Source organism: Pteropus vampyrus, unplaced genomic scaffold (genome assembly GCF_000151845.1).
Source record: "Pteropus vampyrus isolate Shadow unplaced genomic scaffold, Pvam_2.0 Scaffold14, whole genome shotgun sequence".
Taxonomy (NCBI): domain Eukaryota; kingdom Metazoa; phylum Chordata; class Mammalia; order Chiroptera; family Pteropodidae; genus Pteropus; species Pteropus vampyrus.
The window spans coordinates 13,439,178-13,464,960 of NW_011888795.1; the positions used below are offsets into that span (position 1 = coordinate 13,439,178).

Genomic DNA, 25,783 nt, shown 5'->3' on the forward strand with positions numbered 1-25,783 from the left:
GAAGAGACATATAAGAGATATAACCAAATGTGTTATGTTGTCCTTAATTGGATCCTGATTTGAACAAATCAGATGTAAAAAGATATTGGTGGAATAATTGGAGAAATTCGAAAAGGAACTGGGTATTAGCTACTAAATAATTACTGTTAATTTTGGTAGGTTTGTTAATGATATATAGTTTAGTAGAAAAATGCCCTAATATTTTAAGATGTATTCTAAAATATTTAAGAGTAAAAATGTCTTGATATCTGTGTGGGGGAGGAAAAATAATTTTCTTTCTAGCTTAAGTTCAGCTAGATGAATAATTGAATTAATATGAGACAGATTAACAGGAGGAAATGACCAAATTTATTACGTGTGTACATATGAGGGTTCCATAAGCATATGGGTCCCAGGGACAGTTTGGGTCATTAAGGCTTGTATGTCATTTTGAGTTAAGGAGAAGCAGGAGTTGGGTGTTGTGGTTTGGGACTTTAGAGAGCAGGAAGGCAGTTCACCTTGAGATGGAAAAGCAAATCTTTAGTAAATAAATGTTTGCTGGGCCACTTTTAACAATGAGGGGACTTTGATCAAAGGGCCCTTTCTAGGTTCCTTCTTGTCTATTAGTTCATATTAATCTATAGTTATCTGTGATGATAGGTAGGTAAGGGGAAGGCCAGAGGGTTTTCTTGTCTTTCATTTCTTAAAAATAACTAGCTTAAAATAATATCTTTTTTTAAAAGATATGTATTTGGGGATGACAAACTCTGCTTCCCTCTCATCTGTAATTGATTTTTTTTTTTTTAATTTTTAAATATTTATTTTTTATGGTGACATTGGTTAACGAAATCCAATAAGTTTCAGCTGTGCACTTTAACAGTAAGGCATATATATATTTACACTGTGTGGTCACCTCCCATAGTTAGATTTCTTTCTGTCACCATGTATTTGACCCCCTTTACCCCATCTACCTCCCCTCTCCCCTCTGGTAACCACTAGTCTATAGTCCATGTCCATGAGTCTCTGTAATTGACTTTTAATATACTTCGGCAAAAACAAAGATGAAGCAAATATAACAACAGTATTAACATTTTGTAAACCTACATGGGGGGTATTATGGGTGTTCATTATACAAATTTCTCTCTGAGACTTTTCTTAATAAGTCAGACAATGGAGAAAAAATTAAAGATTGATATACTTTAAGAAAAGGGATAACCAAAAGTAGATTATTGAAAAGGTAGGGATAGACAGGTGGAGGAATTGGCCCAAATGACAGAAAACTCAGCTCCTATTATAATAGAAGGCGGAGAATAAGTATGATGAGTCAGTTACGTTTGTATAGTTTTTATATCTAGTAGTGGAAAATTGAAGTTCATTCATTCATGTCCAATGGCTTCTGTTTTCTCTGTGATATAGAAAGCAAGGTCATCTGTTGCAAGAGGGGTTGTGAAAAGGTCAAAAGCTTGAAAAGAATTTAAAGGAATTTAAATAGTTGATAGTAAGAGTGGAAGTGAGTAAAAAGCAGCTTAGAGTTGCTAGGTAGTTTTGAGGGCCTGGTTGAGATTGATGATATGAATTCATAGTAGAATTAATATGCCCAGTTGTTTGACTTTTTCAGTCGATGTTTGGTTGCTTCGGTGCTGTTGAGTGTAACAAAATAGAAGGGTAGTGGAAACTAGGGTGCTGGCAAAATTGTTGATGCAGTGCTAAACTTGGAATCTAATCTGTAAAAGAGAAGTGCAGCTTGCAACTAGAAGATGAAAAACTTCTGAAGATCTAACATACAGCATAGCATTTATAGTCAGTCAACCATACTGTATTATATACTTCAGAGTTTCTATGAGACCGGATCTTAAATGTCCTCTCTACAAAAAAGAAACGGTAATTGTATGATGTTATAGAGGTGTTACTAATTCTTTGGTGGTAATCAATTGTAATATATAAATGTGGCAGATCAACACATTGTACAACTGAAACTTGTATACAGTAACTTACACAATATTATATGTCAGTTACATCTCATTAAAAATAAAAGAGCCCAAAATTCACTGTATTCCACATTGGACTCCTCATCTTATGAACCTTCTTCTTATCAAGGATTGCAAAGAGTCTGAGATTTTTACCTAGTTACAAGCTAATAAATTGGCCTGTCACTGTTTTATGGATGCTGGTAGAAGACATGAGACTCCTGATCAGAGACCAGGGACTTTATTACTCACAGCAAAGCAAGTGCATAGCCTGATGTTGGTTTGCATTGATTCCCTGTGCTCTTAGGTGACACAGGTAGGACTAAATAGATGCCACACATGCATCGGGTTTTCATCATAGCCCAGAAACACTGAGCTTGGGGAATTTGCCACTTTTATGCTAAGTAGAAGCAAGCCTGCTCTTTGTCTTGGGGAGACATTGTCTCATTCCTCAAGGTTGCTCTTTCCAAATACAACCCTGAGAAATGGCCTTGGTAAAAGTGACCGGGGCCTTGTATTCCAGGCACACCCAGCAAAAATGTGCATGTGGGCCCAGGGCCTCTCCCAACAGTTCCCCATCCACAGAGTGGTGGTGATAAGGGAACTGCTTTCACTTTGTTTGCCATTTCCATTCATGGTACTCCCATTTTGGGGGCACCAGGCTGGAAAATCTGGTTCATTTGGTACAGATAATAGTCCAGCCTTAGTAAGTCTTGTGAGCTGCAAATACACTCCACTTTACAGGGTCACTTGTGTGTGGGTAGTTTGCAGGGTGGGAAAGCAGTAGGGGTGGATGAGATGTAGTTTGAATGCCCAAAACTTCTGAGACGTATTAGGTCCCTTGATACTCCTTTTTAGTACATTAGCAACATAGTAGGAGAGACTTAGACCAGTCCTGTTTGCCCAGGATTATTTGAAACCCAGGTAATAAAGAGACATCAGAACTAGTTTCTAGGATTTTAGGGTCAGGGATATCTCAGATATGGTCCAGCAAGGGCAATTAGGGTTGTGAATTTAAAGAATCTGCATGCTGCTTATCTTTAGTTAAGCAGAATGATATTCTAGATTGCCCATAATCTATTCAATCTGGTACCCTCTGAAGAACGTACTAAATTGTTCAAAAGTAGAAATTTATCAGGAAGACTTACAAAAAAATTTACCAAAATTTGCTGAAAAATTAGATAAATGTATCACAGTAGTAAACTGGAAATGAAATACTAGAATGATGATAGTTCTCAAACCACTTGATAGTTTAATGCCATTTCAGTCAGTCTCAATAAATTTATATTTCGATTTGATAAATTTAAAGTTAACCTTGAAAGAATAAACAGTTATTTGTACTACACTTTAAGTGAATGAAGGATGGACACCAGAAAAACTTTCTCCTATGGGAATCGGGTTGGGATAGTCATTTTGGATTCTGGTCTTGACCTAAAGAGATATAAACTGGGTCTTGTGTTTAGAGAAGCAGCAAAAGTTACTTTATATAAAGGAAAAACAAAGATACATAGAAAAAAACAGGACGGCTAGAGAAAGAATACAGCTAGTTTTCATCTTTTGATCTTTTCCTGAGGTAGTAATATTCATGCCTTTTGGTTTTATAATTCATTCTAAATCCTTAGAACAAGTTTTTCTTTATTTCTTAATCTATTTCAGATTAGTTTATTTACTGGAGGACAAAGTGTCATGTGTGCTAGGGAGATAACAAAGAATAAAGTGAACAAATCCCTGCCTTAAGGAGCTTAACATTCTACGTGGAGGAAACATAACAAATAAGCAAATACATGCTAGATGATGTTGAGTCTTATAGTGATCTCATAGAGACAGGGTAATGGGCCTAGGTGGGTGCACATGTGCCATCAGCAAAAGTCCCTCTGAAGAGGTAACATGTGAGCAGAAGTATGGGAGCAAATGATGAAAACATCAGGGGTAAGAGCGTTTCAGGTAGAGGGAAGAGCAGGTGTAAAGACAGTGAGGCTGGAGCCTACTTAGTGTGTTCAAGGAACATCAAGAAAGCTTTTAAGTGGTGGGAGCAGTGTGAATGAGAAAGAGTGATAAATGAGGAGGTCAGAGAGGTGTGTGTAAGAGGTTGTATGGGACTCTGTAGGTCAAGAGAAAGAGTTAAGCTTTCCTTGGAGTGGAGTGGAAAGCTGTTATAGGATTTGAACCAGAAGAGTGACTTGTGTTTTAAAAAGATTACTGATCACTATACATAGAATGGACTGGAGAGTAGTCAAAAGCAGTGGAAAGAAGACCAGGTGAGAGATGCTTTGACCAAGAAGGTCAAAGTGGACGTAATCAGAGTTAGTCAAATCCTAGATACCTTTTTGAAAGACTGACATGCTTTGCTGATGGCATAGATGTAGGGTATGAAAGAAACTGAAGTTAAAGATGACTTCCAGGTATTTGGCGTAAACAATTGGAAGGATGGAATTACCATTTACTGAAATGCAGAAGACCTGAGGGGTTCAGTTTTGAAGTATTAAGTTTGAGGTGCCTATTAGATATCCAAGTGAAAATGCCTATTCGTGCCCTCTGAATTATTGTAAAGTATTTCTCACTAGACTCCATTCTAATACTAATTTTCTATAGTTTAGTCTCGAATGTTACAACTCAAGATTTCTATCCTCTGATCACTTCCCACTATAAAATTTTTCAGTAAATAATCTAGATCTATATTTATTAAACGGTTTTAAGTTCCAGTACTAATTGACTGTTTCATTTGAGTTTCAGAAAAGGTGAAAAGAAGTGATATGTCAATATTTTAAAAGTCAGTTAATATGTAAGTGGAGAACTGAATCAGTCTGTCTTTATTTTTTATAGTTACTTTGTGGTGTTAATTTTGGAGTAAACAAATCGGAAAAATGAGTGAATTGGAACAGTTGAGGCAAGAAGCTGAACAACTGCGGAATCAGATCCAGGTAAGAGCAAACTTTTTCGCTGTGAAATTTTAACACTTTAGTACCAGCAGTGAACAAAATTTGTTCACTAGGTTATCAGTGTACATATGTTAAATAATTTATAAGGCTAGAAATGGTCGGTTTGTTTTTATCATGCCTTTAAAGAATTCTCCAAAAATCATTCCTAACAAATACTTATGTGGACTAACAGCCCCTGTATCCCTAAGAAGTTAATATTATATATGTAATCCCTGCTGAAAGACAAACGTAATTCTCTTCTCATTTACACACCTGGAATCGTAGTTTGATTTTTGGTGCATTATGACCAGGTAGATATTATCACATCGTAATGTACTAAAAAATATTAATCTCTAAAACATTAGATTGCAGAAAAAACATTGAAAATTGTCAGTGGCGTAATAAAGACATGTCTGTCATCTTTTACAATAAAGAGCATAAGAAACAAACATCTTTAACAAAATTAAGACACTTAGAACTTTGTAGTAGCTTGGGAAGGAGGTGTCAGATGTAGTGATGCTTCAGAGAGTGGGCAGGCCCTGAGAGCAGATTTCTGCAGCTGTAAATCTCATACAGAGTAGTTAGCACCCCCTCAGGAACAACTCCAATAGTACTTTCTTTGGAGTGGTGGAACACTTGCTTCCCTGGACTGAGGAATATCAAGGAAGGCAGAGGAAAAAAATGAAAGAATATAAATGTGCCATCTTTTAGGAAGCCTCTTGTCGACAGAGTAGAGGAAAGAAACTGAATTGCATGTAGCCTGGCACTGCCTACTTCTTTTCGCAGGGAAAAGTAAGGGCTAAAACATCTTACAAATGTAAATGAACAACTCCAGCATGAAGCAGAGAGAATCCCTAATAATTTAGAACACTGCTGTTGTCCTCCCTAATATGAACCTTTTGCAATAGATATATCAAGACAACTCATCTAATTTAAAAATGAAGAGTAAGAAAAAGGGAATAAGCATAGGCTCTATACAAAGGTATTACTAGAAAAGCACGGGAAAAACAAGGTATAGATGAAGAACACTTGCCAGAAATATGTTGATTCTGAGTAGTTTTATTGCCAGGAATTCAAAGTAGTTAATGATATATTTGTGAATAAGAATCCTGAGTCGATACTTTAGGTGTCTGAACAAAGCTGTAAAAACAAAGGAGGTATTTATTTAGTAAGTTACAGAGAAGCCTTCATGGGATAATCTCTGAATTAGATGTTGTTGCCACCACCAGAGCAGATTCTCTACCATCTCTACTTTGTGTGACTTGCTCTACATTCTGAGCAGGACCTACTGATTGGCCAACTGCATGGTTACATGCCTATCCCATTTTTAAAAAATCTGTTCTCTGTATTTATGGGCTTGGTTTATTTTTTTTTTTGACTCTACAAATAAGTAAGAGCATATGGTATTTTATTCTTTTTTATGGCCGAATAATATTCTGTTGTATATATGTACCACATTTTCTTTGTCTATTCATCTGTCAATAGACACTTAGGTTGTCTTCATATCTTGGCTATTGTAAATAATGCTGCAATAAACATGGGGTGTCCATAGCTTTTCAAGTTAGTATTTTGATTTTCTTCAGATAACTACCCAGAGGTAGAATTTCTGGATCATGGGGTAGTTCTACTTTTATTTTTTTCAGGAATCTGCATACTGTTTTCTATAGTGGCTGCACCAATTTACAATGCCACCAGCAGTGCCCAAGGGTCCCCTTTTGTGCACAACCTTGCTAAATTTATTTCTTGTCTTTTTGATGATAGCCACTCTAACAAGTGTGAGGTGATATCTCATTGTGGTTTTGTGTGCATTAACCTGATGATTAATGATGTTAAACACCTTTTCAGGTACCTTTTGTATATCTTCTTTGCAAAACGTCTATTTGGCTCATGTCATCCGCAAATAGCGATAGTTTTACTCCTCCTTTTTAATTTGGATGCCTTTTATCTCTTTTTCTTGCCTGATTGCTCTGCTAGGAATCAAATTGGTGAGAGTGGACATCCTTGTCTTGTTTCCTGATCTTAGAGGAAAAGCTTTTAGCTTTTCACCATTGAGTATGTTAGCTGTGGGCTTTGCCATATATGGCCTTTATTATTTTGAGGTATGTTCCCTCTATGCCCACTTTGTGGAGGGTTTTTATTATCATATGTGTTCAGCAGATTTTTTTATCGAATGACTGAATTAAGAAAGATGACCCAAATGATAGTTCATTTTCATAAAGCTTAAAATCAGAGACCCTTTTTTTTAGAATTTAGTCTTCAACTCCTTCATTTTTGGAACCTGGCTCAGGCCATCACTGTCATCTCTGAAATTCTTTTCATTATAGAAAATAGGCCAAATCATTTCCTGCCAAATGAGGTTTCTCAACCCACAATTTGACTAAGAATGAAAGACTCAAATCATATGTTTGTGTTGCTACTTATGAACACACTTACATAGGAATAGTCTAAGTGTTTATAAATAGGTTGAAAGGTCTTTGCTGCAAGTGGAGGTAGGTGTTTTTCTCTGAGCTGACTGGAACAAGTTGTTCATTTGGGACTTATATTCAACAAATATTGTGTACTTCCGTTTTGCACAGGAGCATGCTAAGCACAGTAGAGAAAAACAGTTGAAGAGGATTCTACCCTAACCTTTGAGGAAAAAAAATTTCTTTGAAGTCTAGTAGGGAGAACTAATTGCATTTCTGATTTTCCCATGAATGAATTTTGACTCCTACTTTACATCATATATAAAAATTAACTCGAAGAGGTACCTAAATATAACAGCTAAAAGTATAAAATTTTTAGAAGTAAACAGTGGTTAATCTTTATGACCTTGGATTAGACAAACAGTTTAATATGACACTAAAAGCACAAACAACAAAAGAAAAAAATAGATAAATTGGACTTCGTCCAAAATAAAAACCTGCATGTCAGAGGACACTGTCAAGAGAATGAACAGGAGAAAACATTTGCAAATTGTATATCTAATAAGAGTCAATATCCAGCATATATAAAGAATTCCTACAACTCAACAATAAACAACCCAATTTAAAAATGGGCATAGGATTTAAATAAACATTTCTCCGAAGATGATGCACAAATAGCCAATAAGCACATTCAGTGATATTCCACATGAAAAGATGCTTGACATCACTAATCATTAGGGGAATGCAAATCAAAACCACTAGATACCACTTCACATCCACTAAGATGGCTGTAATAATAATAATAGTAATAAAAGAAGACAAGAAGAACAGTGGTTTGGATGTGAAGATATTGGAACCCTCATACGTTCTTTGTGGGAATATAAAATGGTGCAGCTGCCGTGAAGAACGATTTGACAGTTTAAGTTAAACATAGAATTACCATATCAACCACCAATTTTACTCCTAGAGGATTGAAAACATATGTACACACAAAAACTTGTACATCAATGTTCAAAGCATCTATTCATAAAAGCCAAAAAGTGGAAACAACTTAAATATCCAGTAATTAATTAATGGATAAACCAAATGTAGATATATTCATATACTGGAATATACTCGGCCATAAAATAAATGAAGTACTGATATACACTACAACATAGATGGACCTTAAAAACACTGTACTAAGTGAAAGAAGCCAGAACAAAAGGTCATATATTGTATGAGTTTATTTACATGAAATGTCCAGAGAAGGCAAATCCATAGAAATAGAGAATAAATTAGTGATTACCAGGGGATGAGGGAAGAGAGAATTGAGAGGTATGGGGTTTCTTTTTTGGAGTGATGGAAATGTTCCGAAATTAGGTAGTGGTGATGGGTACACAACGTTGTGAATTTACTAACCACTGAATTATACACCTGAAAATGATTTAAATAGTTAATTTTATGTTATGTGAATTTTTCTCTCAACAAAAGCTTTTTAAGTAAAGATTATGTGGTAAAATAAAAAGTATATTTGCAAATCTATGTTTTTCAATGAAAATATTATTTTAGATTGTATCTAGTGATTTCCACATCTGAGTGTATTATAATCACCTTTCTTTACCTCAGGATGCGAGGAAAGCATGTAACGATGCAACGCTTGTTCAGGTAAAGTTTTTTTTACCCCCTCATTTCCTTTTAGTAATTCACATGAAACAGCTTGACATTGATGCAAATGACCTTCAGATTCTTATTAATATTTAATTGTAAAAACATGAGATCTCTATTTAAAAACACTGTAGTTTGTCAGATTCTGTATAAGTGCTTTTTAAAACAAATTTATTCAAGTCGAATTCTGGAAAAGTAGATACCATAAAATATGTAGATTCGTATGTTTCTTTTTAGGTAGTTTCTGATTCTTTTTGATATACTCTAAGCTTTTTTTTCTTATATAAACTCTTAGGAAGGTTTCATTAGTATAACATAGATAATTTTCATTAAGGAAATATTGTATGTGCTTTACAAATATTGAACTGGCTTTTTTATAGACAGTTAAAATTATAAATGTTTTACTCTTTGATCAACTATTAGATTTTTCTTTGGGATTTTTTTTTTTTTACTAAAGTTGAGTTATGTCTATTCTTTTCAGTTAATAGTCTACAGAAGATAATCTCACTAGAAGATGTGCAAATAGTATAATTTTAGTCATACTTTTTCTTGAACAACATATTGATCCTATAATGACTCTGGAATTATATTTATATTAAATTATCTTCAATTGCTATAAATTTGTTTTATGTCTGCTTCTTTGCCTATTAATTGTTTCTGCTTTATTTTCTGAACTATTTCTAAGGTAAAAAATAACATTCTTGTCACTTTCTAAAGATCACATCAAATATGGATTCCGTGGGCCGGATACAAATGCGAACAAGACGTACACTGAGGGGCCACCTAGCTAAAATCTATGCTATGCACTGGGGATATGATTCAAGGTTTGTACCTGTCATTTTCAAACTATCAGCAGAATTATTTTCATTAGGAATCATCATTTGCGTTTCTTTTAAAATAAACATTTTTGTAGTTAAAAACAAACTATATGAAGTGCTTACAGAAAATGCATCTAATGTGAACACTGCTTTGACTAAAAATAGTCATTGATACTTTAAAAGTTTAGAAACCTTTACTGTGGAAAATAAATTTTCTTCACAAAACTATCAAATTATCCAGGTGAACTGTTTAGGATTTCTTTTCTTTGCAGTGAGGTATTTTACTTTTTTTTTTTTAATATTCAAAAGCAGTTTTATTGTATATTAACCTTGAATTTTCAGTTAATCAAATATTTATTGAATATTGCTATGTTCAGGTTACTGGATATTGCTATAACTATTTATTACTTAAACTCACAAAGGACGGAAGTATGTATCTCTACCTTTAGCTCTCAAAATTCCATTTTTCAAGACTCATTCTCTTTTGCTAGACTACTTGATTAATTCAACTAGCAATTATTTTTCTCTCTTTTACTTTCCTATGGCATTATTTTATACCATTCCTCTGACAATTTTTACTTACTTGGTTTCTTATAAATATGTGTAAATACCTTATCTCCACAGGATGGAAGAGGCCTCGAGGACAGGTGATATTTCCTGAGTCGTACCCATAACACTGCCTTGCATTCACAGGCTCTCAACTGATGTTTTTAGGTTGAAATATGGTTGTTAGGCTTATATGTATCTGTTGTCATTAAATTTAAATCAGGCAATACTAAACCAGTCAGCTAGAATCTACCAGTCTTGAATAAGAACTAGAATGTTGTCACCATGAAAAAGTTGAATCATAACCAGAGACATTTTTAGTAAAATGTCTAAGTTTTGCTAAATTGTATGTTATGTTGAAAATTTTGGCATGCAGAATAAATTTTTTTAAAGTTGGGAAGATTATTTTCTGGTATCAAGTTTTTAATTAGAAAAAAATGTATTTTTCTTTTATGAACTAGTCTACATAATGCAATGCATAACTAATTTAAATTTTTTTTTCTCTAAGTGTCAAATTATTTTTGTTTGTTCCTCTAGGCTACTAGTCAGTGCTTCCCAAGATGGAAAATTAATTATTTGGGATAGCTATACAACAAATAAGGTAGAATTTCTTAATCATTCTTTTAAATAACTGTTTATTTGGTTTAATATCCACCAATTCCTTCCTTTATTCTATTACTTCCAACTTTAATTTCCTTCTAAGATAAATTTATTCCATTTATTTTAATCTAGATCCTCTCCTGAGGCTTTGTGTTTGCTTTTCATATTTAGCTCCTTTTTTATTCCCAAGGACAACTGCAGGAATATTATTCAGTATGTTTTACTGAAGTCTCAGATTTTCATATTAGAAAAGAGTGTTCATCTGTTTTACATAAAACAGTTTTAAAAAACTTCCATTTCCGAATATGACAATGACCCTGAGATTTTTATTTCTAGTTGTAGATAAGCTAGAATGTTAATGTGAAGCTTTTCTTTGATCCACTCTAGGCATTGATTTGTGTTTCTAGACTGCTCAGAAAAGACAGTCGATTGGTGGCAAATTAGAACTCGTTTAGATCTTTTGGTGGTAAAAGCCGGAGGTTTCTCTTAACGTGTCCACTGGAAGGAATCCCTGATGTAAAGGTGTTGAATGATTGTAGGAAAACTTTCACAAGATTCTGTGTACACTTATATTTTTATTAAAGGTTTAAAAGTACCATTTTGCAAAGTAAACAGTATCCAGCCTGGTCGAAATTTTAAAGGTAGCTAAGAAAGATTTATATTGTAACAGTTTTTCTATATTAATTGGCATTGAGTATGTGTCTCTCAATTATATTTTCCTAAAACAAAAAAAATTGCATTTAAAAGATATTATTTTAGGTTAAGTGACATCACAGTAGGAATCACGTGATGTGTTGATTCTTCGTATGGACCATTAGCCTTACTATTCCCATAGATCTTAAATTTTGCTGCCTGGCCTGCAGGTGCTTGGTGTTGGGTAACAAGGCCCAGACAGTAGTTGAGTAGATCAGTGTAAACTATTAACCATGGTTTAAATTTGAGCCCAGAGTGTGGTGCTCTGTTATTAGGAGGACCATCTCTTCATGGAAGAACCATTTTAATTGACTCTGATTATTATATTATGCAGTGTTATGTTGGAGGAAATCCTTCTTTTGAGCACTACTATAAAAACAAAGAATTGGGTCTACAGCCATGCTACCCTGAACAAGCCCAATCCTGTTTGATGTTGGAAGCTAAGCTGGGTCGGGCCTGGTTAGTACTTGGCTGGGAGACCACCTAGGAAGACCAGGTGCTGTATTATTAAAAAATAAAAATAAATAAAGAATTGTCAGCCGACAGTGTCCTTGCAATCTGTGAGGTCAACCAAGGGTTGCCTCACCTAAAAAATAAAAAATAAAAAAATAAAAACAAAGAATCGTATTAAATTCTTTAACATTTTACACTTAATATTCAAATTGCTGTGTTAGCATTGAAACATCCTATGTTCTTCTCCTAAAAGAATAATTTCCGAAAACAGCACTTAAATCCTAATGATTTGATGATAATACAGAAAAAAAAAATAATAGGCATTTTAGTGTGCATTATTATTTTATTTTTCATTATTCACTTTTTCAGTCCATTGCATTCTTATTTTGCCTTAATTTTTTAGGTGTATTTAATTTTTAATAATATTTTCCTCATTGTAAATAGGTTAGGAAGGTAAATAGCTGTTTTCTTAATCTTAGTAAGAGTTTTTGTGTATTGTATTTGTTGTACAGATGCATGCTATTCCTTTGAGGTCCTCCTGGGTGATGACCTGTGCTTATGCTCCCTCTGGTAATTATGTTGCTTGTGGAGGACTGGACAACATCTGCTCTATATATAACTTAAAAACCAGAGAGGGGAATGTGAGAGTGAGCCGAGAGTTACCAGGTCACATAGGTGAGCTCCACCAAATATTGTCCTTTCCTACCAAACTTGACTCCTCTTGAAGAATGAACCGATCAAGGAGAATGAGTGACAAGTTGTGTTCAACTGGCTAAAGGATGAGTACTAATCAAGTGAGAGTAGAAATTACTATGAACTAACTTTTTATAATTATATAAATGATGACCATAATTGTTTTTTTAAAAGTATTACTTTTGTAAAGATAATAAATTTACTGCAAAAATTCAAACAATAATGAAAATACAAAAAGAAAGCAAATATTATTTTCTGTATTCTCTGCAATCATAACAATTATGGGATTTTGGCTTCTATACTTAATTATGTCATTGAAAGTATATATTAAGATACATTTTTGAAGTATTTTTCTCTAAGTGATAGCACATTGCTTAATTTGCCAGCATGCACAGCATAGTTCAGTGGTCTAGTATTTGGTTAGCAGTGTTGATTAGGAAATATTTGCCATTCATCAGATTTCTGCCTCCAAATTCTTGGCAGTACCATTTGACCATGCTTTTTACAAAATCTCTATAATGGCCTTTTCCTGCCATTTCCACATTTTGAAACACTGGTGAATTCTGATCATTTACATGCCACCTTTTTCATGAAGCCTTCACTGAGGTGGTGGTTCTAATTTCTCACAATATTTTTAATCTTTCTCTAAGGTACTTGATACCGTCTGCCATAGATTATAGATATTTGTGTAAAAGAGTATCTCTCTCTTAGGTAATTGTAGTAGATGGAAGGGACTGTGTCTTACTCAAGTTGTAACTTTTAGAGTACCCAACATGATGTCACTGACAAAGTAAAAACCTAAAAGAGTTAGTTGATAAGATTTAGTTGCAGACAGCATAGAGTTTGAAGTAATTAAAAGTAGAACTACAGATTATACTAACAAACACTTGTTGCCCAGGTATTATATTTTTAAGAATATATATCAGTATTTTGCATGCTAATTGAGTTATTCAGTCAATGATAACCTAAAATGTGTGCCTCTCTATGTCGTAGGCTACTTGTCCTGCTGTCGTTTTTTAGATGACAGACAAATTGTTACAAGCTCAGGAGATACAAATTGGTAAGTTTATTCCAGAAGAACACTGATTTTAGGGTTCAGGGTGGTAATAGGAACTAATGTAAGAAGAGATCATCGTCACTGTTTTTATTTATTTTTAATTATAGTGCTTTATGGGACATTGAAACGGCCCAGCAGACCACCACATTCACTGGGCATTCTGGAGATGTGATGAGTCTTTCTCTGAGTCCTGACATGAGGACTTTTGTTTCTGGTGCTTGTGATGCATCTTCCAAGTTATGGGATATTCGAGATGGAATGTGTAGACAATCTTTCGCTGGACATGTGTCAGATATTAATGCTGTCAGTGTAAGTAAATAACATTTCTAAGGAAAATTTATTGTGCATTTAAAGTCCAGATCTGCTGTAGCATGATTTTCACAACAAATTGCCTTCAAGGATTCTTATAAATGATATGCTCTTAGAACACTGAATCCCAAAATAGTTTGATTTAAAAAAAAGCTAGAAAGGTTTTATCCATAGGCCTAAGTCTTTATTTGCAGGCGAACAGTAAGTTTTATTTTCTAATTTAGAGAGATAGGTCATCTTGAGCAAACAAGTTGGAAATCCACAACAGTTGTTCCCAATATTCCCTTTTTATTCTTTTGGTATCTTCATATATCTGTAGGATATCTCATTCATGATATTATTTGTCTCTTAGATTTTTCCTGATTAATCTGGTGTTGTAGGTTCAATTGTATGCCTCCAGAATTTACATGTTGAAGTCCTAACCCCCAGTACCTCACAATGTAACCTTATTTGAACATAGGGTTGTTGCAGATATGATTAGTTGAGATGTACTGGATTGGGGGCCTTTAATCGAATATCACCAGTGTCCTTAGAAAAAGGGGAAAATTAGAGACGGCAAGCTTAGAGGTAAACAGTGTGAAGAGATACAGGTTGAAGATAGCCATCTAGAAGCAAAAGAGAGAGGCCTATATGCTTCCCCCCAGCCCTTAGACACCCTGATCTCAGACTTCTAGCCTCCAGAACTGAGAGACAATACATTTCTTTTGTTTAAGCCACACAATCTGCCATACTTTGTTATGGCAGTCCTTGCAAACCAGTACATTTGGCTAGAAGTTTATCAGTTTTAATATTTATCTTCTCAAAAAGCCATCTCTTGGTTTCAGTTTTTCTATTTTTCTGTTTTCTGTTTTACTGATTTTCACTCTGATCTTTATGTCTTTTCTGCTGCTTACTTGGGTTTCATTTGCTTTCCTTTTTCTAGTTTCTTAAAGTAGAAACTGACACCATTGATTTGAAAAGTTTTTCTTTTCTAATATTGAAAGTTAAAGTTATAAATTTCTAAGAATCGCATTTAGCTACATTCCACAAATTTTGAGTGTTGTATTTATACGCACTTGAAAAGAATCTATTCTGCTGTTATTGGGTGAGGAGTTTCATAGATGTCAATTAGGTCAAGACGGTTGAAAGTGTTATTCATATGTTCTATATCTGTAATGATTTTCATCTGTTCTTTCTATTATTGAAAGAGGAGTGTCGAAATCTCTAATTGTGTATTTGTTCATTTTTCCTTCTAATCCATTAGTTTTTGCTTCATGTATTTCAAAGCATAAAACTTTAGGATTGTTATGTCCTCTAATGAATTGATTCCTTTATCATTATGAAATGTCCCTCTTTATCCCTGGTAACATTATTTGCTCTGAAATCTTTGTCCAATATTAATAGAATAGACTACCCCAGTTTTCTTTTGATTAGTGTTAGCACGGGCATATCTTTTTCCTTCTTTTTACTTTTAACCCATTTGTGTCTTATATTCAATGTGATTTTCTTATAGGCAGCAGTTGGATGGCGGGAGGAGTTCAGTATATTTTCTAGATTACAAAAACTATTTTTAAAATCAGTAATTTTGCTATACCAATAATAGCCAGGTAGAAAATAGGAAAGAAAAAAAATCTATTGAGAACAGTAACAAAAATTATAAAATAGACAAGGAATAAATTTAGCAAGAAATGTGCAGAATCTTTATGAAGAGAGTCATAAAACTTTTTTAAACATTAAAAAAAAAATCCCACATTCCTGAATGGGAAGACTGCATATTGTAAACCAACCACTTACTCCTTTCATACTAATTTGAATTAAAACCCAAGTGGATTCTTTTTGAGATGAGTCAGTAATATGAAGAAAAGAGAATCAAATGTCTGTGAAAATCAAGTGGCGGGGGGGGAAAGGAGGACAGACCGATTGAAGCAGAATGAAAGAATCAAGTTATAATGATTAAAAAAGAATGTGATACAGGTACAAGAAAGGACAGACAGCAAACTTAAAACTAACATTTTTTTGTATGTAAGACTTTAGTGAATAATAGATGTAGCAACAAAGTGAGTGGGGAAAAATGATTATTTAATTAACATCTGGTTGTTTAACAATAAGAAAAGTTAGAGCCTTACACTAAATGCTGTATATAAAATGAATACCAGTTGGATAAAAAATTAAAATCTGAAAAATGAAGTTATTAAAAAAGAAACTAGAATATAATTGAACATCAGATAATAGCCTGGTGAAGGACTTTGTAAAAAAAAAAAAAGAATGAAAGAAATCTCAGAGAGAAAGATAAATTTGACGACATGAAAATTAAAAATTGCTTTATATTTTTTAAAAAGTAAACACTTTGGATAAATACCCAGAAATGCAATTGCTGGATCAAAAGGTATATCCGTTTTTAATTTTTTTGAGAAAGCTACATACTATTTTTCATAGTGGCTGTACCAATTTGAAATCCCACCAACAATGTATGAGGGTTCCCTTTTCACCGCATCCTCACCAACACTTGCTGTTTTTTGATTTATTGATGATAGCCATTCTGACAGGGTGAGGTGATATCTCATTGTGGTTTTAATTTGCATTTCTCTGATGATTAGCGACCTTGAGCATCTTTTCATATGTCTGTTAGCCATATTTCTGTATTTCCTCTTTGGAGAAGTATCTGTTCAGGTCTTCTGCCCATTTTTTAATTGGATTATTTTTTTGCTGTTGAGTTGTATAAGTTCTTTATAAATTTTGGATATTAACCCCTTTTTAGATGTATTTATCCAAAGAAAACCAAAACAATAATTCGTAAAGGTCTATGCACTCCAGTATTCATGGCAGAACAATTTACAATAGCCAAGATATGGAAGCAACCTAAATGCCCATCAACAGATGATTGGATGAAGAAATTATGGTTCATATGTACAATGGAATATTACTCAGCCATTAAAAATGAAATCCTATCATTTGCAATGACATGGATAGACAAAGAGGTTATTATGCTGAGTGAAATAAGTCACACAGAGAGAGATAAATACCATATGATTTCACTTCTATGTGGAATCTAAGGAACAAAAAGAACTAATCAAAAACAGACTCACAAATATAGTGGACAGTTTGATGACAGACAGGGGAGAGGGGTTGAGGATATGGGAGAATGGGGTGAAGGATTAAAGAAGTACCAATTAGTAGTTGATAGTTGGGCACAAGGATGAGGAGCATGGCACAGGGAATGCCTTTATTATTTTGAGGTATGTTCCCTCTATGCCCACTTTGTGGAGGGTTTTTATTATCATTGCATGTGTTCAGCAGATTTTTTTTATTGAATGACTGAATTAAGAAAGATGACCCAAATGATAGTTCATTTTCATAAAGCTTAAAATCAGAGACCCTTTTTTTTAGAATTTAGTCTTCAACTCCTTCATTTTTGGAACCAGCTTAACTTTATAACCTAACCTAACTGGAATGAGTCATGTTCTCTTTTATAAAGTCTTTCCTTTTTATTTCTCATAATGGGATTTTGAAACATTTAAGAGTACACATATGTAAATTCTATAAATAGTCATATTTGATTTATATGTTTTAATAAGATCTATGGAGGACCAGAGCCAATATTTATTGAACGTTTGCTGTGTGCGAAACAACAGGTTATGTACTTGGCATATGTTATTTCATTCACTCCTAACCAACACTCTAAAACTGAAACTAAGGCCCGAAGTATTTAAGAATCTTTAGTACCTAACATCACTCACCTGGGAAGAAGCCAAGTTGGAATTTGATTCTAGGTTTGTTTTACCCTGGAGTCTATTATTATTACATTGCCTCACATGATTTTTGTACATGTCTATGGAATAAATGTCTGTTGCTTTTCTTTTTAGTTTTTTCCAAGTGGATATGCCTTTGCCACTGGCTCTGATGATGCCACTTGCCGTCTCTTTGACCTTCGTGCAGACCAAGAGTTATTATTGTATTCTCATGACAATATCATCTGTGGAATTACTTCCGTAGCCTTCTCAAAAAGTGGGCGCCTCCTGTTAGCTGGTTATGATGATTTTAATTGTAACGTATGGGACACACTAAAAGGAGATCGTGCAGGTTAGTGACTAAATCCACACTAGGTTTTGGTTTTGCAGGAAACGTGAAGCCTTCCCATCAGTTGGTTGAGGCTCTTGGACACCCTGGAGCTGGGCAGTAGCAACCCAGCAGTTCTCATTCAGGATCCTTGTTGCCCTGAGTGCAGTTACAGTCTGTAAACCATAGTTGACATTTCTTTTTTTCTGAAGAATTAACATCCAATTCTGTCATATTTTCTTGTTTGGTAAGTTTTAATATAACTATGAATAGCAAATATAATTCATTGTGGTCTTTGCCAAATTATAATTTTTTTATAAGCTGACAGGAGACATTTTAATTTTAACTGCTATAGGTCATCTTCCTTCTGGAAAAGACCTTGTCTAGGACAGGACATGGATGCACACTGCCTTACCGTAGCCCCATGCTCAGTTCTGTCCTGCAGCTTCCAAAATATTAGTATTTACATCGAGTCATATTGGGGACTGTCATTAATAACAAATTACACAGTGATTTAATTTTTTTTTTTTTAGAATTAAAGTTATATTTAAGGAATCAAATAGTTCTACATGGCTTAACTCCTCCCACCACACCCTACCCACCCATGTCCTTCCCATCTTCCAGTTTTTCTCATTTGGGGAATTTCGTTTCGAACATATCAGTATTTACATAATTATGACTTTTTAAACAGTACTTACTACTGAGCAGTGAGGTATGTACTATGACTTCTTTTGCTGTGCAGACCTTTTTTTGTATTATCAAGTTATGTTCTTAGTTTTGGCTTATGGTCTTAATTTTGATGGACTTCTTACTAATCTACAACCTTTCTGCCAGTTTTGATAGGTCTTGGAGTGGATCCATTTTCATCCAGTGTGCCGAGTATCCAGTGGTCCTTTTCAATCTGGAAACTTTTACCTTGTAGAACTAGGAAGTTTGGGGGTGGGGGGCGGGGAGGATTTAATTGCTAGCATTTCTTCTCCATTATCATTCTCTTTCTAGAACTCCCATTATTCTGATGTTTTACTTCCTTGGACTTTCCTTAGACTTTCTTATTCTGTCCTATTTTCCATCTCTGTCTTTATTTGTTCAGTGTTCTGGGAGGAAGTCCTTGTCTTTTTTTCTTTTTTAATGATCTTTCTGTTAAGTTTTGGTTTTTCATTTTTGCTATCATCTTTTTGAGATATTTTTTTGTTAAGGCATCCATTTTTTTTTTTTTATGACTAAAGACTTGTTTCTCTGAGGTTATTAATGAAAGCCTTTTTTGAAGTTTTCCTCTTCAAGCCTAATCTTTTATATTTTCCAAATTGCTTTTCCCACCTGTCTTCCTTCTTATTTGGTCCCGTCTTTATTTTTAGAATATTTCCTTAAAACTCTAGTGATTCCTAGCTTGTTCTTCGCACCGAAGAGTGAGGCACTAAAACTGTTTGAAAGCCCAGTGCACATGGTTGGGGTGTATTACATGTAGGCCTCATTGAAGGACAATCTGGCCAGGTTTTCATTGGGGAAACACTGATAGATCTTACGGACTTTTCCCCCTTGGGCTAGCTATGTTCTCTGAGGTGGATTTTCTACTTTTCTACCTGGAATGTATAAACTGGCTGCCAGTCTGGGAGCTGATTTCAGGAGGGAAGCTGGGGAGCAAAACAAGTAGCAAGTAAACTTTTTTTACTCCCCATTTTCCTCAGTTTCGCCAATCTCACCTGTGCCTATTTTCTTTCTGTTAAGAGACCGTTTTATACTCTCCCTAGTAAATAAGTCTAGTCTTAAATTTCCTGAAGAATGACCAATCACCTGACTGAAGAGTGGAGGAGGAAACCTGAGTCTGATTCTTAGACACTTTCTAACACAGTCTTAGTTTACCCTAGCTTTGCCCCTACCTGGTCTCGGAGATTCCTGGTTCCACTGCTATCTGACCCTTTTGGAGGTTCTGCAGTGTAATTTTGTTTCTTGAACAAAAGACCATTTGCTATGAACTCAGCTATTTAGGGTCCACTAAAACAGTTCTTACCATCTAGCTTACAAAATTTTGTCGTCGTTGCCTGTTCTTATATCCTCACTGTCCTTGTGGAGTTTTGTCCTTACCTTTTTAAACTCCTATACAGTTGTTGAGGTTTCTGAGAACTAGAGGAAATATCAACATTCTCAGGAAAAGTTGTTTGCATTTTACATGTATATTTTTGGGGATATTTTATTGTCCAAGCCAGGTACTTTTTTAAGGTATTAGCTGTTTTGCCTGGATTTAATCAGTATCCACAACTAAAGTTTTTCTCTATTTTTTAATATATGCTTGAGTTTTAGTTTTGCTTTGCTTACTGGTTTTAAGGTTGGCTTAACTGGATACTTTCACCTTGAAATTGAATTGTGGCTTATTCTTATGCTAATTTATTTTCCTTTCTAGCGTGTCTTGGATATTTAGCCATAATGTTCATTTTTATTTCAACCTATAATGGTAAATTTGCCCATTGCCAAACGTTGCCATACTGGATATGCTACAATGAATATTAAGAGCTAGATAAGATAAACTTCTGTTCCTGAGATTGAATGAAAATGATATGCTTAATTACGTAGAGAGAACACAGTATTAAAGAAAAAATTCTTGTAAGAATTTTGATATATTCTATTTTTTCTTTAAAATCTTTGTATTTCTCATTTTCCTCCCAAATATTTGGGAATATTTCATTTTATCCTGTGTGCTAATCAGAATATCAAGATTAATATAAAGAAGAAATTAAAACTAGATGAGTTTGATGGCTTCAGAAGGCTATAATCAAAACATTTTAGCGTTTGGTGGTTAAGAGAAACAAATTATATTGGTATTTTGATACGGCAACTTCGTTCTTGTTTTTGTTGATCTGTGGTAAAAGACTACTTCACTGAAATTCATTTAAAATTTTGTTTGTTGAAAACAGCACTGCTCAGTGGCAAAATTGGAGTATCATGAACTTATTAGAGATGTAGAGTAATAGCCTATATCTTTTCCTAGATTATAAGAAAGCATAATTATGAAATAATTTTGCAAAAATGAATAACACGATTTGATGCATGTCAAAAATTCATGTACAAAGAATTGTTTTACTTAACAATGTACAGCTTATCCCTGGCACTCAGTCTCCCTCGGAGGAATCTGTTAGCTTTTAAGATCTTTTACACATACACTTGTTTAATTCTAAAACTTGTCCATTGCTAACTTTTTACTGAACTTTCATTTTTCAGGTGTTCTTGCTGGTCATGATAACCGTGTCAGCTGTTTGGGTGTAACTGATGATGGCATGGCTGTGGCAACAGGCTCTTGGGACAGTTTTCTTAGAATCTGGAATTAACAGTGCATACACATTTTCTGTCCTCCGTTGATATCTGGAGAAATCAGTGCTACAGCCTATAGCTGTGAAAAAAATTCTACCTTATATTTGCAGGTGAAGATTTTTCTATTGAGATTATTATATACAAAAAGAAGCTTTCAGTAAACTACAAAATAGAAAAAAGATGAAAAAAAACAAGGCAAAGGTGCTTGCTGAGATCAGAAGGACCGGTGTTATTAGAGGAGTCGAACTAATTTAACCTTGATGAATTTTTGCTTTTACTAAGTCTCATTCTTTCTTTGTGTAGAACAAAATGTACACATTATAGCAACCTAATACGTTTGTTTGCGTTTTTTTAAGAACTACATTTTAACTTTGTATACATAAGAAATGTCACATTTTTGAGTTTTGTAGTGGAGGAACTAGGCACAGTAGTAGATGGAAGTAATACCAAATGTGTGTGTCTGTGTTTGAAGAAAGTCTTCTTGAATTTTGACGTCCCTTTTTAATGTTAAAGAGATCCTGGTTGCTAAATGTTTAAGAAAGCTGACAGCTGGGTACCTCTGTGGGGAGTCCTTTTGAATATCATTCGTTTCTAGTGCATCCTTTGCCATCATGTCAATTTAAATAAGTGCTCAATTTCAGTCCTTTGAGGGGGAGATCATTGGAAGGCCAAGGGATAGAGATTTCACTCTGAAATTTGAGACATATGTAAGAAACTCAATAAGTAGACGACAGTAATTGCATATAAATGGTTCTTGGCATTTAAAAAAACATACTATGATCAAATGACACTTCGAGTAGCCCTCTAAATAGTTGGACTTTCCTACTGATTACATATTTTAGAACTGAGTTTGTAGAGTATACGTGTTATTTCAGAACATATGGATTGTCTTTACATCTGAAGATTTTTCCCCCAGTGTTCTCCCTCATTATGCATCTAGATAGGAAATATGACATTATGTTTTTGAAAGAAGTGTAAATAAAATCTAACCAGTCACGAGACCTGATTAATTATAGTTGTAACAAGGTGGCTTTATGAATTTATGTTCACATATTATGAAATCTGAATTAATGTAAACTGTGCCTTCAAATTTTAAAAAGGAAACATTCAAGCTTTTTGCTCTTCTGTAATATTTCTTCCCTTAGCACAAAATATTGGTTTCTAAGTAGCATGGCTTTGCTTCAAAGACTGGCTAGATGCATGTGACTATTTTAAAGCCAAAAGAAAATCCCAAGAGGTTTTTAAAGGAGTCAAAGGAAAATACTAAGCAATTCATTCCTCTGCTTGTCAATGGTATATATAATGTGTCTGTTACAAGAAAGGGCCCTCCTGAATTTAAACAAAGATACTTCTTCCTTTGGATTTTCTTACAAATAAATCTAAATGACTGACAGTGGAAGATTGTTAGTCTTGTTTGATGGTGACGTCACAAGTTATTCTGAGCTATAGAAGTGCATTGTGTTAACTCAGTAAATTGTCAGTTACTAGTGAGATAGGTCTCTATTAACTTTTTATTACCTGTAACCCTAACCTAAATACTTCCAAATTTTACATGTCAATTTTCATTTTTCTATTGTGAATGAGCTATTACACCAACTATAATAAAGTCAGTGTCAGTTTTAAAATCAGTTGATATTAAAAAGAGAATAAAATGAATAAGGGAAGATTAAGATATAAGACCAAAAAAAAAAAAAAAAAAGACTTGTAGATGGCAGGCATGAATGTATATATATATATGGTATACACATAGATTTCTGTGAATTTTTTCGCTGTTAATGTCTGTGGACTGTATCACTTCATAAAGACCAGCTCTTGAGATAAGGCAAGAAAATTTTAAAGGAACAAATTAATTTCCAAAAAACAAAGGAGAGGTGAGGGTTTGCCAATGTAGTTCAGCAATTCATTCCAAAATCCTGTTCAAGAAAGTACTTATAGAGAGTATATATACTTATATAGAGTATCTCCTCTAGTTTGAAAATTATTCTAGGAACAAGATACTTCTTTAGTCAGAGGCATACAGACTATAAGAATCCTATGGTATTAAACATGTTGATAAAAATGACTTAATGTTACTAAAGTTTAGATCATTTAAAAGCAGTTCTCATAATTAAATATTAGACAACTGAAAACCACCAGGATTGTGGCTAATTATACATATGACCAAATGGCAACCTCATTACCACATTAATTTACTAGTTAAACTTTTGCTTTCTATGGGTTCAGCTAATTGTCTATTTAATTCTGTTGTTTATAAAACTTCATGAAATCAATAAGCATATAACTTGAATAATACTGTACAGTTTGAATCTTAGTTTTTTAAGACTTAAAAATATGGCCAAATGTAGTTTTAGGGAATTTGCATCACTAAAAACATTGCAGTTATCTGATGTCAGTTTTTTTTTCTTTAACTTTAAAGAAACAAATATGTGCCTCAACAGGTTTATTTGAAGACTAATTACTTCATAAAGACTAGTTTTTAGAGATCTGGCAAGAATATTTTAAAGGCATATATTCTTTTCTAAAACAAATGGTGACATGCCATTGTGGTTCACCAAATCATCCCAAAAACCGGCTCAAGAAAGCACTTGCTACCATGAGCTAGGTCCCTCCCTAGCTCATATTTTTATAGCTATGATTCCATGGTTAAACAGACCATATTGAGTTCCATCTTCATACAGGCAAAGATTTCAACTACATGAGATACTAGCAGGTAGTTCTTATAATTTAGACTCAGCTGAACTAATACTACATGATGATAGCGGTAGACTCCTAGACGTGATGGATGTAGGTGCTTCTGAAATATGGGGTAAGCAATTTTAAAATTAATCTATTAAAAGAAAAACAGATCTTGACTTCTTCAAGTATTGTGCCCCCTCCCCTAAATACTGTGCCAATATTACCTGATCTTCTGAAGTCTTAGATTTAATAATAAAGACTTTATATACTTTAAAAGTGAAAACCTTCATGGAAATTTATGCTTTGGTTACCAGTGAATGTCACACATTTAAAATTATAACAGTTGAATACTTGTGGCTTATCTGGAACAGATTAGTTAAAAGTCTCCCAAATGAGCCCATCATCATTTTAACAATTCCAGAATCTTTAGGGTGTGAGTCAGGCTAAAAAATTTTTAAATTATTGTGTTTAGCTTCTAGTTTCCCTTTTGCCATTGTGGAAAACAAAATTTTAAACTTTTTCCCACCTCCTATAATAATTTTTAAGACACACAAGCTAAACCATCTTTCTTCTGAGAAAGGGTAGCACAATGAATAAAATTGGTATTTTAGATTAAGCAGAACGTAAAATGCATTTCATATTTACTAGTTTTTCTTCCATTGTTAGAGGAGTTGCCTTAAATTCAGTACTATATTTAAAAACATTGGTTACCTTAGGTACTCATGAAAATGGTTTGTAGCTGAATGTCTAAGCACTGTGTTTTAAAAAGTAATTTATTAATCACAGATGGTACACCTTGTATTTAGCAAATTTGTTCACATTAATAAAACTTCCTTTTTTTCTTAAATCCAATTACTGATCCTGTAACAATTATGATGAGTGCAGCACTATGAAAAAACCAGTGGTTTTGTCAAGTGTTCAATGTGCCCGACAAAATCTTACATCATACAGTATTTTTCTTAATTAACAGAACTTCAATGGTTTACCTGGTAGATATTTCAAGCCTTTGTCTTTTAAACAATGGTGCTCTATCCTATTCTTTTCAAAGCAGCATCTGAACACTTGCATTTCCATATTCTTATCCAAAGGCACCAATATCTAAATAGGTTTTTAAAGTTGATAAAAAGTTTTTCTTCAACCAGAAAGATAAACATTTCTACATAGTTGTGGCCAATAGACTCAATGTCAGTAGTATGACTATGGGAAAGGTGAACCTACTAAATTAAAGCTCTTAAAAAAACTTTCAACCAAACGAATGATGGATTTGTACCATGACTTAACAGTATTCTTGGATATTTCTTGCAGTGATTCATTCCTTTACTTGTACAGTAGTTCTGTGAAATATTGCTGTGAATTCATATTGTATCAATAAAGTGCTTTAACCAGATTCCATGTAGCATGTTTTAAGTCAATTAGACTGTATCATTAAAGTCCCAGAACTAAACTCCAAGCTCAGTATTTTATACTCAGCCCTAGTTCCTTTATCTAAACATAAGGCCATGAGCTGCTGGAGCAAGGAAGAGATTGGAGTGCTCCTGACCTATCCTTTAGTACAATGTGAGTTTACTCTTAAAGTGTCACAGATTTTCATTAAAAATCAAAATTAAGTCATTCTTTCCCTGGAGCTCACTTAGGATCATTTAGTTTCCTTCTGTGTAGTCTTTAAATAAACAACTCTATTGCT

At 33.9% G+C, this 25,783-nt stretch overlaps 1 protein-coding gene and 1 pseudogene across 2 annotated transcripts in view; both read left to right on the forward strand.

Moving 5' to 3' along the window:
* The window catches only part of GNB4 (G protein subunit beta 4), a 50,226-nt gene extending 24,740 nt beyond the window's left edge, over positions 1-25,486 (forward strand). Inside the window, exons 1-10 of one of the 2 annotated variants that reach the window (XM_023526355.1) lie at positions 2,292-2,345; positions 4,769-4,867; positions 8,878-8,916; positions 9,634-9,740; positions 10,818-10,881; positions 12,539-12,701; positions 13,713-13,779; positions 13,884-14,085; positions 17,928-18,144; positions 21,334-25,486. In XM_023526355.1, the coding sequence (XP_023382123.1) occupies positions 4,811-4,867; positions 8,878-8,916; positions 9,634-9,740; positions 10,818-10,881; positions 12,539-12,701; positions 13,713-13,779; positions 13,884-14,085; positions 17,928-18,144; positions 21,334-21,440 (1,023 nt within the window). In that variant the 5' untranslated portion in view covers positions 2,292-2,345; positions 4,769-4,810 and the 3' untranslated portion in view covers positions 21,441-25,486. Of the gene's footprint in view, positions 1-2,291; positions 2,346-4,768; positions 4,868-8,877; positions 8,917-9,633; positions 9,741-10,817; positions 10,882-12,538; positions 12,702-13,712; positions 13,780-13,883; positions 14,086-17,927; positions 18,145-21,333 lie in introns of those variants that run through there. The other variant, XM_011383061.2, reaches the window with a different exon arrangement.
* LOC111734279 lies at positions 11,963-12,081 on the forward strand (annotated as a pseudogene).
* Positions 25,487-25,783: the final 297 nt, after the last annotated feature.